The 17,982-nt window shown below is 44.3% G+C and overlaps 1 protein-coding gene and 1 long non-coding RNA gene across 12 annotated transcripts in view; one reads left to right on the top strand and one right to left on the bottom strand.

The window, feature by feature from the left end:
• LOC128352324 (heparan-alpha-glucosaminide N-acetyltransferase-like) overlaps positions 1-17,982 on the bottom strand; it is a 255,724-nt gene that overhangs the window by 101,355 nt on the left and 136,387 nt on the right. For all 11 annotated transcript variants that reach the window (XM_053312818.1, XM_053312819.1, XM_053312826.1 and 8 more), the window contains one exon: positions 13,576-13,736. In XM_053312818.1, the coding sequence (XP_053168793.1) occupies positions 13,576-13,736 (161 nt within the window). The remainder of the gene's footprint in view (positions 1-13,575; positions 13,737-17,982) is intronic.
• LOC128352326 (uncharacterized) lies at positions 5,310-9,249 on the top strand. Its single transcript, XR_008320322.1, has 2 exons — positions 5,310-5,431; positions 8,678-9,249. It is a non-coding gene; the product is annotated as an uncharacterized LOC128352326 (long non-coding RNA).

Here is a 17,982-nt window from a genome sequence, read left to right as displayed (position 1 = left end):
AAGCAGCCCTAAAAAGCAGGATTTTGGGCCGCTAAGGGAGGTCCCTGGGTGCGTGGCAACAGCATGAGGGCCCAGTCCCGGCCCTCGGCTTTTATCAATGTGGAGCATTCCAGGCTACTGAGGAGGGATCTTTGGGTGGGAGGCAACAGTGGCAGTGCCATGTCCGAGCACCGGGCTCCAGCCAGACCCCGGGACTGCCTTGGCTAAGCCCTGGTGGCAGCCGTCATTAAGAGTGTTTATTAGCTCTTGGGAGGGACATTGATGAATTCATTTGAAGCATTTATTAAGTCGTTGGACAGCTATTAATTCACTGGGGCATATTGGGTGTCAATCCACTGGGGGCATATTAATTGGGCATTAATTCATTGGGGGCATTTTTTAATTTATTGGGTGGCATTTATTAACTCAGTGGGAAGCATTTATTAATTTACTGGGTGGCATAGCTTAATGGGGGCATTTATTGAATCACTGGGGCAATTATTAAATCATTGCAGGCTATTGTTAGTTCATTGGGTAGCATAGTTTGGTTGGGGCATTCATCGATTCCCTGGAATTTATTAAGCCATTGCAGGGCATCTATTGTTTAACTAGGAGCAGTTATTAACTCATTGGGGGCTTTTGTTAATTTGTGGGGGAGCAGCCATTAATTGGGGCATTTGATAATTCATAAGGGGCATTTGCTGGTTTATTGTGGGGCATCTGTTACTCTGTACTGGGTCGTTTGCTGACTGTTTTCTAGGGAGTAATCCACAAATAGGGATCCATTTTGGGGAGCATTTGCCAACTCATTGCAAGGGAGTAATTTAGTAAGATGGGGTCCATTGGACATCAGCTAACTCATTACTGGGGGGCATTTGCTAATTCATTACAAGGGAACGAGGCTAGGGTGCAAGAGCCATGAAGCCTCCTCCGCTTCAGAGGATGAAGGGCAGCTGGTGATGGCATGAATCTTGTCCCGCCTAGAGGCTCCGAAGTCCAATATGCAGACCCCCCAGGTGAGGGTCTAATTCTCCAAAACTGTGGAGAAAAAGGGCAAAAAGGCAGGCAACCAACCTAACAAAAAGCTGCAACTCTTGCAGTCAATCGAGGTGAGGCTGGAGGTGCTGGAAAAAGGTGCCAGGGAGGAGGCTGGATACCTGGTGGAATCTACTAGGCCAATGGAGGTTCCTGGCCCAAACACGCTGGATGCTGATGTGGGATCCTTCGGTCAGTCCGATTGGAGTTGGGGCTATCCCCCATGGGCCGGGCATCTAGCCAATATCTGGGGGGCGGGATGCCAGCTTGGCCAGTGGGACCAGGTTACTCTGCACCCAACAGGGCAGGGATGCCATTGCCGCCTGCTGGGGTGACAGGGGAACCGGTCAAGAAGGCTGCACCAGCAGTGCAGCAGCTTACGCCCTGGGAGCTGAAGTGGGGGAGTGAAAAGGTGGGCGGCACGGACCAGGGACCATCTGACACCCATCTTTCAGATAACTTTACCATAATATCAGCAGAAAAATACAAGTCAATCTTTTAATATTTCAAAAACTATTTAGCAGTGGATGTAGCCAGACCAATAAATGCTAGGAAGATACAAATTTCAGTATGCTGGGGCTCATGAAATACCCAAATACTATGTGGAGGTGTACTTGGAAAACTAAACAGAAGTGCCTGTCTAATTCTCTACTATGCATTGTAGCATCACTATTACATAGGTTTTTAAAAAAATGGAGAATTTGACTTTTCCCAGATACTCTGAAAGTAATTAAAGGATATGCAGAGTAAACTGTGTCACTGCTTGGAATATATTCTAGTATTTCAGAAAGACAGTTAAAATGAGAGAAAGAGAGCAAGAAACTCCCAGTGGGCCTTAATACTAAGGATTTCACACTGATTCAAAGACAAACTCACCATTAATAGCCACATTATTAAGACATCACATTTAACTCACTTATCACAAGCAAAGTAAGAACAAATGAATGCAATCCTAGCTCATAAGCTTCAGCTCAGTATTCACAAGCCCTGATTCTCTGTACATAGTGCCAAACTGAATATGTGTACGGTGACTTATATTATATTATATTTTTTTAAAAATACCTGTAGCCCCTTCAGGGGGCTTCCTAAAGGCCATGGGGGGCGGTCTGCAAAGGCTCACACACCCCCGGCCTCTAGGGCCTCGCAGGGACCATTTGAGCATGTGCAGTGGCGATTTTTTAAAATATTTTTTAAATGGCCACTGAAAACAAAATGGCCACTGTGCATGCTCAAATGGCCTCTGCAAGGCCTGGCATGGCCTAGGGCCTCACAGAGGCCATTTGAGCATGCACAGTGGCCATTTTGTTTTCAATGGCCATTTTTTTAAAAAATTAATTTTAAAAAATGGCGCCCCCCCTTCAAGTGGTGCCTGGGGCACATGCCATGCCTGCCCTACCCTAGATACGCCCCTGAATTAATATCTTGCTTCATAGCAAAACTTTCTGAACTGTATTTGGCAGCTTCCCCTGCCCACAGTCACTGAGTAACCAGAAAGTTGGGAACTCTGGGGCTTGGACCAGCAATCTTGTAGGAGGCTGATGAACTCCTTGGGCTGGTACGTGTACAGGCCTCAGAGCCCTCTTCATGCACAGAGAGAAACTGGCATCTGCAGTTGGTAGGCAACATAAAGCATACAGGTTGGGTAGGTCTGGTATAAAGCCTAGAAGCCTGGCCTTCTGCCTTTGCCTGGGCAATGGAGCAGTATTATCTGCCAGCTCCATTCCAGACTTCAGCTCAAGCTTGGTTTCGCCTCTAGCACTGGACAGCAAAGACTCTGATCTGGAAAGCCTCCTCTCAGCTGAGGTGTTTCGTAGGGCTGCCTATGACCCTGGCCTTACCCTGACACAGCACATGAAGGACTACAGAATATTTGGGACAAATTTCTTTCTGAAGCTTTCCTTGCCCTTCTGCTCACAGACCTCTTCACCTTGTCTAACTACCACGTTTGAGAGGTAAAAGCTAGGATATTTGCCCATTGTTGATTCCTCAAGTGCATCTCAGGTTTCCTGATTAGGCTATCTATTCTCTAAAATACTATCCTTTCCACATAGCCACCCAGCATTTTAAAGTGCTTGCACTTATAATAGTGAATCTGAGGATTAATCAGCAGGTTTCATACTTTTAAAGCTCTGGGCTCCATCCAGCCTGTGCTGTCCACTTAAAGGAGAAGTATTCCCATCAGTCCATTACTGCCATTTATTCTTAATGTACTGTTCTTTTGTTGTGCAAGCACAAAAGGGGACAAAGACAGAAGAGGAGGCTTTTGAAGAGTGCTCAGTTTTCTCATTCACTCCCATGGAAGAACTTGGCAGGGCAGAGTACAAGGACAAGAAGAAAAAGCCAAACTTCACAGGAATGTCATTTGCCCATAGCAGTCACACTGTGGGGTCAAATTTACTTCATGCTTAGCAGTTGTGCATCTCGTCTTTTGTTTTGCAAATACAAACAAGATTGGGGCCTGATACATACTGGGATTGTGGCAAGGGAAGGGAACTTAAACTCTTTCCCCCACCATTGTCCTGCTTGATATTGGTTGATGACCCAGCTATATGCCCTGGAAGGGGAGCTCACACTGCTGGAAGTGGGAACTTCCCTTCCAAAGCAAAGAGCAACAGGATCAGAGCCTGACCTGGCTCAGCACCACAGTGAGGGTAAGAGTTAAAGCCCCTGCTGTCATCCCAAGTTGGCCCCAATCCAGCTGCTGTGAAGAATTCAAGGATCCACCTAGGCAAGATGTTTAGAGTGTACATAGCAGTTGCACATCCTACCTTGTTTCTGTAAAGATGAGGAAAGATGTGCAACTGCTAACATCTTGTCCAGTTTGAGTCTCATATTCTGCACTTCAAGCATTAGGATGTTTCAGTCGTGGGCTGCCCTTTCAAGGCCAATTTCTTTGAAGGGAGTGAGGATCTCAAGAAGGATTGTAATATCTGTTTATATTCACACCAGAAGCCAAACCTTATGTATTGCAGATATAGACACATGCTCCTGCCAGCCCCAATCAAAGTCTGCTCCAAGTGTGTGAAGTGGTAATGGAACGCCAACAGCATAAAATAGCTTGCTTTGAAATCTTCTGGCATGCCGGCCTTTACAGCATTTTGACTGTCACCTATCAAGATGCCTTTGCTCAGACTTTTCTAGTAACCAGGGTGTCTTGGACTGTGCATGTGCAAGATTTAAAGGAAGCACTTTAGTTATTTGAGCATAAACCTCATATTTGCAATTCAAAGGAAAGATGTACAAATCTCAACATCTCTTTTCTAAGCCACCATGATCATCATGGTGACCACTTGTACAGCTACCACATATATTCATGTATATCATTCAATTTATTTATGTTTGATTACTGCGTCCTTCATGCCCAGCAGTAGTATGAATTGTCTCCACTGAAAAGCATTGCATTTGAGATGTGAGACACTGAGACTTCTCTGTGGGGTTATATATGTGACAGTCCATTCACACACGCAAGCCATCAACTGATACTGCAGCCATAGTATAATGAACGATCAAGTGTGAACTATTTCCTCCATGTAATCTCATCTAGCTTGCAAATGCATCAGTCTTTCCCCTGCTCTTGCACTCTGACAGACAATTGCTTCAGAGCTCCACAGCATTTCAGTGATTACTGAAACTGTGTTTTTATATTTTTTAAAAAAATATAATCTATTGCTAAATAATCCTCCTTTGCCATACCTTCAAACACACAAATAGGGGCCTAAAATAAAAAATAAAAAATAAAAATCCAAGGACAAACATCAAAATTATAGAATAGGTGGATTTAGTTGAAAAGGTCTGTTCTAATTCAGATAAACAGAAAACTGTGCTATAATATTACCAGCTTTCCAGCATATTAAAACAATTGGTTAGATTATACTGAGATTTGATTGGTTTAGTATTTGGTTTTTGATCATATGATACATCATACAGAGGCCCTTCTTATTACTCTCGGGACATTGTGGTACTATGCTGAAAATTCAAGCAGCAAATTCCAAATACATCAAACTCATTTTCAACCATTTGGAAGTATATTGTTATTTTACCTTCAGAATCCTAAAAAGCATTAAGTACAATAAAACCTGAATAATGGTGCTCAACTAGGATCAACAGATAAATCTATATATAATTATACAGGAGACCCTCGTTTTCTCCAGTTTCACGAATCATGGTTTCCTGTATCTGTGGATGGGTCTTAGAGACCCAGTTTCTTTAACTGCAGCAGGAAATATAGGCATATTGCACATATCCATTGCTCTTGAGTGGCAGGAAATGACTTCTGATGTCATTTCCAGCTTCCATTTTGAAGCACAAAGCCATTTTGTCGGTCTTTTTTGTAAAACAAAAACCCAAACAATCTTTTAAATGAAAAATCAGAAGATTTGGGGGGCATTCCTGGAGAGCTGGAGACCTAGAGAACAAGGTATTGTGCTTTACTACCCTTATTTCTGCTCTTTTCTGGCATTTTTGGCATTTTTAAAAGAGTAAAAAACTTAACCCTGGATTCCCAAAGGTGTAAGATTTCTTTATTTGCAGTTTCAATATTTGTGTTTATTGGTGGGAATGGAACCCCCATGAATAAAGAGGGCCTCCTGTATAAAAGGTATTTGAAATATATACAGTAAATAAAATTTTAATTGAAATAGTATGATTGTTTTGATCTTCTTGTTGACCACTCTGGGGTCTTAGGATGAAGAATTATTTATATTTATAAAAATATAAATAATAAATAAAATTAATAAGTAAAAATCTTTATGACATTTCTTATCTTTATTGCATGGTCTATTTGCTCATGTATGAGAGGCTTGTAGTCATATGAACTGGTTTGGTTTATTTCAAAGCTTTCTTTTTTCAATCTCAATTTAATAAAAATTGAACACAAAAGCCCAGTTAAGGGTAAAATCAGATAGATTAGGAACATTCTCATATGCAATCTGGAGATTTTATTTCATGATTCCAGATCCACAAGGATCAGGGACTGCAGAGATCCAAAAGAGCCTGGCTTTCTACTGTACTTTGCTTTTCAAAAGATCTTGGCTTTCGATTTCTTTAAGACTATCCATCAGGAGTCCTCTGTCAGCTTCTGACCAACTGGCTCATTGGAAACCATTGGAAACAAGTGGGGACCCACAAGGAAATCTTGCAGTGTATCTCCAGCCCCTAAGGGTAGAGCTTCTTTTCAGTGCTCCTATTCAGCCTGGAAAAGCTTTCAAGAGGAGAGAAAGAAGGAGGACACCTCCCCCCACCCCGCAACTCCTACTGATGGGGAAAAGAGTTCCAGGGGGCTTTCCAAAAGGCATTGGAAATATGAACAGCACCCTTCTGTCCACGCAGGGACTGCGTAGGGTCTGTGGTATCACAATGGTGTCACAATGGAGGAAGCGTGGAAGCACACTTCTGAGATACGACGTGACCCCGTTGCAGAGTCTGTTCTGGAAAGCACCCAGTTTGGGAGCTCTTTTTAGTCAGTTAAAGAGCTCCAGTTTGGGAATAAGCACTTCATTGCTATATAATGGGAATTATAAACCTGAGTACTTCATTGCTATATAAGGATTAGAGTGCAAGGAGCAGAGCGCAAGAAGTTTATACTCATAAGGCACAACCTTCAGCACAGGATACTATAAACTGAGAAGGGATTAAGCAGAATGATTCTGTCCCCTACTTCAGTGTTCCTTTTTTTTTTTTTTAGCTGACACACTCAACATTCTGTGGTCCTTGTCAAGCAGGCTTTAAAAAAAAACTTTTTATTTTAAATTACAAAATCATATACTTCTGTAAACTTGGGAAATCCCCCAAAGTATGCAAGAACCATCTTATTTGTGAGGTGACCCTGTTTGGTTTCCATGCTGAAAGGCACCAGACTACCCAAGTGCGGTATTAGAGAGAATGATGATAAAGACACAGTATTCTTTTCATAGCAATAATTTTGCTCCTGGTTTCTGCATCCTACCATCCATAAGGTACAGGGATTTCCCATCACTCACTCAAATGCCCTTTTAAACGCTGTCCCAAATCCATTAGGAGTCATTTGCTGATATTGCATGCAAACAAAACTTTCTCAAGCATTGAAACAATGGTTTGTGAGTTGTTTTTAACACTTGAAACCTGACAATGTTTCTGAAAACATTTACATTTCAGGAAAGTATTCTATTTACACTGTACGTAAACTGATTTTCAGAATTCTGCCAAATCTTTTTCCTCTCCCTTCTCAGCTCTTATTGATGTTGATTAAAACTTCTCTTAGTCCTATCAGCTGCTAATGATCTTACTGAGGCAGGATGTTTTTAGAAAAACGAAGGCAACTTTCCCCACAGACATACTAACTGTGGCCCTGCAGCAATAACACAATGTGACATAGGGACATAGGAAGCTGCCTTACAACAAGTCAGACCATTGGTCCATCTAGCTCTTTATTGTCTGCATTGACTGGCATCAGGAATCCTTCCCAGCCTTACCCGGAGAGGGTAGTGATTGAACCTGGGAACTTCTGCATGCAAAGCGGATGCTCTACCCCTGAGCTATGGCCCCATCTCCAAAGGTGGCATACATAGGTCTTCCATCCAGGCACTGACCACACCAAGGCCTGCTTAGCTTGAGCCAGATGGCTATATCATGTACCCTTAGACCTTTAATGGTTATGCAGCAGAGGCCGCTGGCGAATGACCCTCCCACCACAAGCCCACCACATGCCCCTCCCACCATCCCCCACGCCTTCTGCCGTGGGCCTGTGCTTGGCCCAGTGCCCCCGTCAGCGGTGTGCACCCCAGTGGTGAAGGGGCAGGGTGCATGCTGAAGGTGCTCACCAGGCACCTTCCTGTCTTTCCTGCCTCCTGCTGTCAGAAGATGCAGCAGAAGGCTTGGGGGAATGTGTGTGCCCCATCTATGGGGAGAGCACATGCCCTGTTGATGGAGGGAAGAGGGAGGCATCAGAGACCGCCAGCAGCGTCTGTGCAGGCTGTTAGTGGCCCACACAATGAAGAACACAGACCATGGCATGTTCTGGGACCCAAGGTTTGTATGAAAGGGTATTAATTTCAGGGGTTGGGTGTGAGGGTGTGACAATGGTTCATAATGGAAGCTGAAGACATGTCTATCTTACTGTATTTTGAACAGTCAGCATTTTTGGACTGAAATGAGACATTCCTAAATTTTTTTACTATACACAGTTCTATCAAATTTGATTACCAATAACCATTGATAGTGGGAGGGGTGTTAATGGTTTTAATAAGCTCCTTAAGCAGTGGTTTTCTAATGGTGATCCAGGAACTTGGCTTTCCTCGGTAGCTTATCAGGAGTTCATAATGAGACTAGTAATGGCAGACAAGCTCCTCTGAAAGACAGCTTACCCGCCACTACCAATATCCCTCCAAAATGCACAGAAGAGTGTTGGTTGTGTTGTTGGTTCATATGAGCTAAAGTTGGGGTCCAACATGCAGGGATGCCCTGCATACCCTGAGTGTGTACCTTGAACATGCTGCAAACTCCTCTGCAATGCACTGGATTTCCATGACAAATGTTTGGAGCTTTCTCAGCAGACAAATCAATAACAGAAAGCGTGCCTAAAGGAACAAAGTTTGACATCTATTGTCCAAAACTATCATTATTTTGGACATGAATTGTTTTAAAGGTAGATCAAGGAGCATTGATTCTTATCTCTTCTATCCTACAGATTTCTTACACCCTACAGATAGAGATTACATGTTTCTGTTCATACCAGAACTACCTTACCTATTGAAAATAATCAAGAGCACAAGCAGGGAAAGAAGTATTCAACTGAGCCAATGAAGAAAGTACACATCAGCCGGATGGGCTTCACATCCATTCCTTGCACCAGCAATGCCCCTGTCTGAAACCCTGGAGAGCTGCTGCTGGTCATAGGAGACAATACTGAGCTAGGTGGACCAAAGGAGCATGCTGTATAAGCAAGCTTTTTGTGTAACTGTGCAGCTTCTTGTGTAAGTGTGCAACAAGGACTTGTGTTTTATGTTGAACTGTTTTAACTTTTATACGTGTTTGAATTGTTGTTGGCCACCCAGAGATGTAAGTTTGGACGGGGTATAAATTTGATTGATAGATAGATAGATAGATAGATAGATAGATAGATAGATAGATAGATAGAAATTTAGGGCCAGAACTAAATGTCACAGCAGACACATGGCTTCTGCCAAAATATCACAACATTTCCTCCTCCTCTCTTTCTGCCCATATCTAATAATAAAAAAACCATGTGATGTGATATCATCATGCTAAGAGTTTCCTTACTCTCACTCCACTTCATTGGCTGCCTCTTTCAGGGACAAGAACACTCACCATACAATAGGGCAGCACCAGGGGGGGAAATTGAGGGAGGGCACAAAAGAGGCAAAGCGCATTTATGGGTGGATGCAGTGGTGGATTAATGGAGAGGCAGAGTAGGCAGTTGCCTATGGCGGCAAAATTTGAGAAACAGCAAATTTTGCTCCTCCTCAAATTTTGCCACCCCTCTCTGTGGACAGTCGTGGCTGCAGTAAGGCAAACCTTTTTTGTTTAAGGTAAAAGGGAAGCAAAAGCCCTTTTGCCCCTGGGTGGATGAGCTGTGTCCCACACATAGTAGATTTCTGAAACAGAAATGGATGGGGCCGGGCAAACCATTTGTTTGAGGTGGTGCTTGCCCCCTTCCCCCACCCCCGGAGCCACCCTTGCTGCACAATTCTGTCATGTTGTATATTTCATGCCACTAGATATTACCAGGGAGGTGGGGAGAACAAAAGACAGTGCTGCTGTTTTGACAATAGTCATGCATCCATCCTAATTTCCAACCTCAGAGTCATGCAAATACAAACCTTTCTTAAAGTTTGCATTATTACATTCATGGGGGTCTTGAAAATTGAAACTTGTGCCTAGAAATATGTGAACAGCTAAATGCACTGCACTACAGAATCAAAAGGTCAAGAGAGAAAAAAACAGCATGCATACCGGATTTGAAAGCTAATATCACAACAGCTTCATAAGTTCTCAAAATTTGGAGCCGGCTAGCCTGCAGTTCTGAAGCACAGAGGTTTGCAAATAAATAAATAAATAAATAAATCACAAACATATTCAGTTTAAGTGCCAAGTTCTTAGTTCCTTCTCATTTCTCTTCCTTCCCTTGGGCTCCATAAAAAAAGAGCTGTCTCTGGTTTTTGCTGGAAAATGGATGCTGCATGTAACAGCCAAAAGAGAGAAGAAAACATTTTGATAAATAAACGATGTACACACAGAGAAAGAGGGTGTTATGCCACCACAACTGCTGCTGGCTTTCCCAAATATTTCCAGTGTTTACAGGATTTGCCATTGGGGGCAGTAGAAATGAGACACCTCCAGTCTGGTAATTGTTGTTTCTAAAAGTCTCCAGATCCGATTATTGTCACTAAAGTACCTCTCTGTTTTGCCAAACTAAATTAGCAAGCCATTCTTGCTGGAAGCAGAAAAGTGCTAACAGCCTGATGTTACAACACGCCCAGCACCAGCTGCTGGGGCTTTAATAAGCAATAACTAGCTGCTTTGCTAGTAAATGCTAAGTTACAATTTGCTGTTACAGAATGTGATTTTTTTTAACAAAATAGACAAAACGTTTGCCTATTGTTCCCGACATAACAAATCTAGCTGAGAAGCTTATTTTAAAAAAATTAAATTAAATAATTCAAGAGACCCCCCACTTTTAGAGGGTAGGGACACCCTCCATGTAGGATTAATTCTCGGGTCACCTGAATCTCATAATATGTATGAGGTTCAAAGAATAATAACAAAATTTCTTACAACTAGCTGACCCTGCACAGAGCATCTGCGCAGTTGAGCACGGAGCCTGTGGCATCCCACACACACACAACTCTCTCCCTTGCTCTCTCCCCGCGCACAACTCTCTCCCTCACGCTCTCTCCCCACACACACAAAATTCACTCGCTCGCTCCCCCCCACAAAACTCTCTCGCTCGCTCTCTTCCCCCCAACTTTCTCACTCGCTCTCTCCCTCCCACACTTCTCTCGCTCTCTCTCTCCCCCACTTATACAACTCTCTCGCTCACTCTCCCCCTTCACACAACTCTCTCGCTTGCTATCCCCCCCACCCCAACTCTCTCGCTCGCCTGTGTGTCGACCTGTCATTGTCCAACTGTCCTTCAGTCTCCATTTCTCCGCTGGCAGGTGTGGCGGGCGAGCGGGCAATAGCAACGCGTTCTGAGGCAGCCAGCTTCCCCCTTCTGCCTAACTTGCTGGTGCTGGCTGATGTGGCCCAACGCAAACTCCCTCGGCTCCAACCGACAACCAACCCCAGTCGAATTCCCTGGTGCTTTATGTTGCAGCCCTCCACAAACTCTGTCCCCAGTCCCCAAACTCCCTGCTTCATGACCCCAGCTGGCAAACTCCCTGGCTTTCATTCTCCTTTCCGGCTGCTACATTCTCGCTTTCCTAACTCTCATGTGCTTTCAGCCAATCACCTCCCCACACTCTGTCAGCCAATCACCTCCTTTCCTCCCCCCTCCTCTGCCAGCCAATTGCCTCCTTTCTGCCACGTCCCCACACATGGCCCGTCTTGGAGAATTAATAATATAGATACATAGTTGTGGGGTTTGGTTTTGTAATTTAAGTGTGGATATATTAAAGAACAGACCTCTGAATCATCCTCTGAACTTTGCATACAAACACACACACCCCAAACCCGCCTGAAATATCACTCTTTGGGACTATTCACACAATCGTGCTCATGGGTGGGCAGGAGATGGTGAAGGCAGGGTTCAGCATACCTTCCCCCAGATGATGCCTTGCAGCCTCCATGGCATGCAAGCTGCGTACCCACACAGCCAGTGCTGCCAGGAGCAGTGCGGATGACTCTCCATGCTGCTCCTGGCAGCACTGGTAAACAGAGATGAGGACTTGTTGTCCTGGCCTCCATGAATCCCACAGTGTACTATGCGCAGTGCACTGGGGGATTCCCCATGGGGATAGGCACTCTAGGCTCCCATTTCTGTGTGAGCATGGGCGGCAAGCGCGAACTATCAACTATGCTGACCAGGGGCACACTTATGTAATTTTGGAGCACGGACCTGAAGGGCTTCAAAGCCTCCGCCCTGCTTGAGGGCTGCGGGGGGGGGGGGGGGAGTCAATTTTTTTTAAAAAAAAACCAAACCTTTTTATAGCTCCACTGTGCAGCAGGGACAGGGGCTGCCAGCAGGTGTGCAGGCATGCGGAGGGGGGGGAGGGAGGTGGCGGCAAGAGCTCCTTCTCTGAACCTGTCTGCGGGCAAAGGAGGTCAGGCAGGTTCTTTATGGCAGCCTCAAGCTCGGTATGGTCTGGGGAGACCATCTGCTCCAGAATCCTGATAAGCTCCATGGCGGTGTGAGGTGAAGCTGGGCGGGGGGCGGGGAGAGCCGCCCTCTCTGCTCACTCGCTCTCTCAGTTGGTCGGGCTCTCCCTTCGTGCTCTTTACTTCTCCCTCAGCTGCAAGGCAGCCCCACCCCTGGTGGAAGCGACTCTCCTCCCCTGAGCTATTTTTCTTTCCCCTGCCCCACACACAACTCCTTGTAGTGGAGGAGGAAAATGAGGGGAGGGGAGGAGGAGGAAGGAAGAGGGACCTTAAAAAGTGCATGCAGCGGGTGAAACAAAGTGATTCAGTTAGTTCAAATTGGAGGGGGGGCTCAGAGAAGGAGCTCTTGCCGCTGCCTCCCTCCCCCAAATGCCCGCATATCTGCTGGCAGCCCTTGTCCCCACTGTGCAGTGGTGCTTTAAAAAAGTTTAAAGCCCCCCCCCCCGCCCAAAGACAGGAGGCCACGGACCAAATCCCCTTGATCCATGACTAAGTGCACCTCTGGCTCTGACACACAATCCCAGAAGACAGGTTAAGGGCATGTTTGCACTTTTAACACTGGCTAACAGCCAGGTTGTGGTGCTGGGATTAGTGCCACAGCATTGCTGGGATCCGTGCAGATCCCATCTATTCTCATGGGCAGCGAAGCCAAGGCTTAGCTGCTTAAGCCTGAGCTTAGCTGCTCCTGAGAACATCTTCTTTATTTCTAAATACAAAGGGTGGTCTAGTGTACTGACTAAGGTTGCTTCCATTTTAGCTGTTTTATCTGGAAGCACTATCCTTTGTTCACTCACTTTTTACAGAGGATTGAGATGATGCCATTATCAGATGTTTTCATTTCAATCCAATGTTTGTCGTGTTTCCTTCCTTTTTCTTTTTTTTAGAGAGATGATGTGTGGCTTATTTATTTCTCATTTCTCCTGTTCTTTGCATGGAAATGTAATAGCAATATCAGCTTGCCCAGTGTGAACAAGTGTGGTTGAGGCTTTAGAATACCTGTGCCCTTATTTGAAAGTTTCCTATTACAGGCCCTGTCCATTTTATTGCTTCCACTTGGAGGATTAGTGATCAAGAGCCATTCAATGAATTGTCCCAATGACCATGGGCCCCAATCACTTCTTTTTCAATTGGGAGATGGGATTGATTATCAATTTCCTTGTGATTTTTTTCTTTCCATATTTTATAGAAAAACAGCACTATAATGTGACAATGATAGAATAGTAAAGGCAGAAAAGGCATTGTACTTACATGGTCCGTCTGCTGGTCCATAGTTAAGAAAGCAAAACCCTATCACTAGTAAGATCACGGTCCTCCAGGTCAATTTACGTAAGAGCTGGATGCGGCTCACTCCTCTTTTCATCATTGCGTGGAGAGCCAGAGCTACTGATGTGCCAATGATGAAAACAAACCTAAACATCAAAAACATTTGTCAAAGCATGGCTGGAATTGTACATCCATTAATTTCCCTTTTAAACTTTGGATTCAAATCTGTGGTACGTGCAATAAAAATGTTTGATTTACACTCTAGATACTAAGCTCATAAAGAAGTCAGTTACTCTAATAAGCTAAATAAAATTGACTTTGATTAAAAAAAAAAAAGAGGATGAACAGGCCCTATTTAGAAAGTTAACGTCTGGGAAATTTTAATCTCACATGCTTAAAATGGTTGTGTCATAGATAGATAGATAGATAGATAGATAGATAGATAGATAGATAGGAAGGAGTTGGTTTTTTATAGCAGCACTTCCCACAGCTAATGAGACAATCCACTGCTTTTAAAATTCTACCTAGCCTCCTGCCACTACCCCACCCTGCCGCTGCCCTGCAGCACCGAAAAAATCAAGAATTCTAACCACCATGTGCACAGTTAGGGGGTGCGGGTGACCTGAGCAAGCCTCCCCCACCCGCATGATGGTGGCGGTGGTGGCAGCGGTGGCAGACGGAATGGGAGTGACTGCTGGGGCTGACTGTTCGGCCCAGCAGCCCTTGAGAACTGAGAGGCGCTCCAGCATGCCTGCACTGTTAGAATAGTGTTGCAAGTCCATGACATTGGGGCTTGCGACACTCTGTTCTAACTGTGCAGGCACGCCGGAGCACCTTGCAGTTCTCAGGGGCCGCTGGACTGAATGGTCAGGCCCAGTGGCTGCTCACACTCTGCCTGCTGCCACTGCCGCCACCACATGGGTGGGGGAGGCCTGCTCAGCTCACCCCTGCACACCCCGGTCACACAAATGGTGGCTGGAATTCTTGAAATTTTCAGCACTGCAGGGTAGCGGCGGGGCAGCGGTGGGGTGGGGTGGCAGCAGGAGGCCTCCCCTGGGCCTTTGGAGCACCCTTGGACCGTTCAGAACCACGATTTGGCATGGCGGGGCAGTGGCAGCATTATTCTGGGGTGGCCCTCCATGGAAGGCCTTCAAAAATGCAGGTTTAACTTTTAAAAACCCCGACTTCTTAATTTCAACTCGTGGCAGCGGGCCTCCAAAGCCCTTCAGATCCAGGCATCAAAATTACCCAGGTGCGCCCCTGGTCCTTGGCAAACAACCCCTCTGACACATCACCAGTTACATAGGAAACCGCTCTTTCTCAGACCCAGATGAATTGCAGTCTGGTCCATAAACACACTTACTCCTCATTGTACAAGTTTTTCCACTACTGTTACCAAATCAGAATAGCAGAGCAAGAAAAAGAGATGCATGCTTCATGAGAGTATGGCAAATTCCACACCGGATAGGGAGAACATCATCTGGTACTCTGCAGTACCCCCTGTAACAATCCGTATTCATGAAATAAACCACTGTCTGGAAGGGTTTGTGATGGGGTTCTATTCTTGAGAGCAAAAAGTATGAGTGTGCTAGAGGAGCTGAATCCTCCTTGCATCTAGGTTCGATTCAAACTGACCAAGTTTGACAGGTTCAAACTCAAACAGGACCAGCATCCCCCCACCCCAAACACACACACAAAAGGCAGTCGGTCTGAGTTTGAACTGAACTGGGCCCAGTCTGTTATGGACCGGTTCGAACTGGTTCGATGGTCTGAGGAGCAAGGATTCCCCTTTACAAGCAAAGCAGAATCATGCCTTTAAAAGGCTTCTAAGGGCAGCCAGTGGAGTTGTGGTGGAAGAGGGCACCTTGCTGGCGCTGGTGGCTCCTCTAAACCACAGTGCCCCCCCTCAGTGTGGCCTGCAAAGCGGTGGCATGGTTTCAGCCTCCGTATGTGTGGAGGCCAGAACTGTGCTTCTGCCTCACTGATTGGTTCAACAAAATTGATTCGTGGACTGGCAGTTTGCTTCAAATTTGGTCTGAATTCACACCGAACTGCTAGAAATGATACTGTGCACACACCTACTTGCATCCACTACTTACCCCCACATTGCTGACCCCTCTCCCCAGTTCCTTTTTCCCAAAAGACCTCACTTCTGAAATCTAAGCTTGGCCGAGAAGGCATTTGCAGGACATGTTAGCTGCAGGAAGATGGTTTAGAATTAAAATGTCCCCTTCAGCTCTAAGGCCCATGCCCTATATGCACAAACATGACCCACTTTAAACTAGACAGCAGCAGACCTGGGTTTATACAAAAGATGCCCTGGTTGCATCTAGTCTGGTGTTGTCTTTGTCACAGTGCCTTTTTACTTAGGACTGCAAGATTTAAATAAACTGACTGACTAATTAGTGGAAACTAATTGTAAATGGTTATAGCAAATTTTAACCCTTGAGGCTATGAATTAAAGGCACCATTGCTTACTTTTTGGGGTCTATTAGTTCTGGTGTGTTAATAAAATGACAGTGTGGGGTTAGGACTAATAGTGAAAGCATTGTTGTAAAATCAATCAAAATTTGTATATGAAAAATATCAAAAGTGGTCTTTTGTTGGTTTATAAACTGCAAGTTTTCTATTATACTTTCTTCAATATCTTTTAAAAGCCTCTATATGGAGATTATTTGTAACAGACACATTGGCTGACATCCAGGCTGAGCTACACACAGTGAACAGTTCTGCTCATGCAAGGAGGGGAGAGGCAGTTTTGGGGAATCCCCTCTGCAGCTGCCTGTGCCTCCCAAAAAAGTGTCCCTGAAAGAACCCTGGCAGAGGGAATGGGAGATCACTAAAAAATCACCCCTCCACTTCTTGTGTGAGCGGAAGCACTCTCTACATATAACCTTTAGTCCAGATGTCAGCCACTGAGTTATATCTAATCAAATCACTGATTATATCAGTTAAACTGTTGCCTAGTTGACAGCCCTAAATTTGATATACATACAATCTCTAATAAACTTAAAAGTTAAATCAACTAAAATATTATTTGACCACTATCACAAGGTGTGATGATGGCCATTGCTTTAAAGGGAGATTAGACAAATCCATGGAGAACAGCTATGTTTATGTATTTATCATATTTATATCCTGCCTTGCTTCCACAAAGGAACTCAAGGTGACAGCTGAAATAAAAAGCTCTAGGATGTACATAAGCAAGCTGGATTAGAGAATCTATATCTATGAACCTGACATGCAACTTTATCTTTGAAAATAAATGTCCTCAATAATCAGCCATTGTCCAGCAAGATATCATGAAAATGAAACTGAAGACGGATGTAAAGATGCTAATTCAGGATGTGGACAGGAAAACAATCTGCGGGGAAAGGACAATTTTTTTTTTAAATGCCATATGCACAAATCTGTCATTCTTTGCCTTAATGGGCACTTATAAATGTGCAACTTGCCAAAGATCTTCCTCCACAATATGATTGTGGTTATAAAACGAACAGCATGGTCAATAACATGATCTAATCTGATTGAAGGGGCCAGTAAGAAAATTATTACCCACTTTACAACCCATTAACATCAAACCTACATTACAGGAATGTACACGATAGATTAAAAACTTGCTTACTTAAAGCAAGGGGGTCTAAATAAACTCCATTACTTTTTTTTTAAACTGCTGAAGCAAAAATGAAAAAAAAAAAAAACAACCCGGTGACTGGGTAAAGATGTGGAAGGAGATATGATGATAGGATGCTGAGTTAGGATTTTTTTTGACAGTCATAGATGTTGGAGAGAATGTAAGAGAGACTGTGCTTGTGTCTTGCTTTGACAAACTGATAGGGATGGAAGAACATGATGCAGAAGAAGCTCAAATATCTTGAATGCAGTTACTGGAACTCAGGAGGCTGAGAGTCTGACTGGGAATGTGTCATTTGGGCTATTCCATAATATTTACTGTGCTGAGAAAACTAGCTATGCAACCAGCTTGGGCAAAAGACAAACACTAGATGTGATTATAAATCATTTGATTAATCAGAAAATACATGAGTAGTTTGGCAATCACAAACCAGAGAATAGCACTGAAAACTAAATTCTTTAAGGGAGCATATGCTGATTGTAATCTTTAAAAGGTGACCTAGATTCATTTGGGTCAAATGTGAAACTGAACAGGAAAAAAGTTTGGAAAATGAACTTTCATGTTGGAAACTAGCTACTGGGATGAGTGGCCACTGATCTAAATAAGAAAAATTGCTCTTACGAGAGAGATAAGGAATTATATTCCATTATTTGTCTCATTTACAACTCCATGCAGAGGGAAATGGTCTTATTGCATTCCCCGCCTAATATCCTTCAGGCCACAGGTTCTGGATCCACCTTGAGCTTGAGTTCTAATGT

Source organism: Hemicordylus capensis, chromosome 3 (genome assembly GCF_027244095.1).
Source record: "Hemicordylus capensis ecotype Gifberg chromosome 3, rHemCap1.1.pri, whole genome shotgun sequence".
Classification (NCBI taxonomy): Eukaryota; Metazoa; Chordata; class Lepidosauria; order Squamata; family Cordylidae; genus Hemicordylus; species Hemicordylus capensis.
This window is presented reverse-complemented; position numbering and strand designations above follow the sequence as displayed.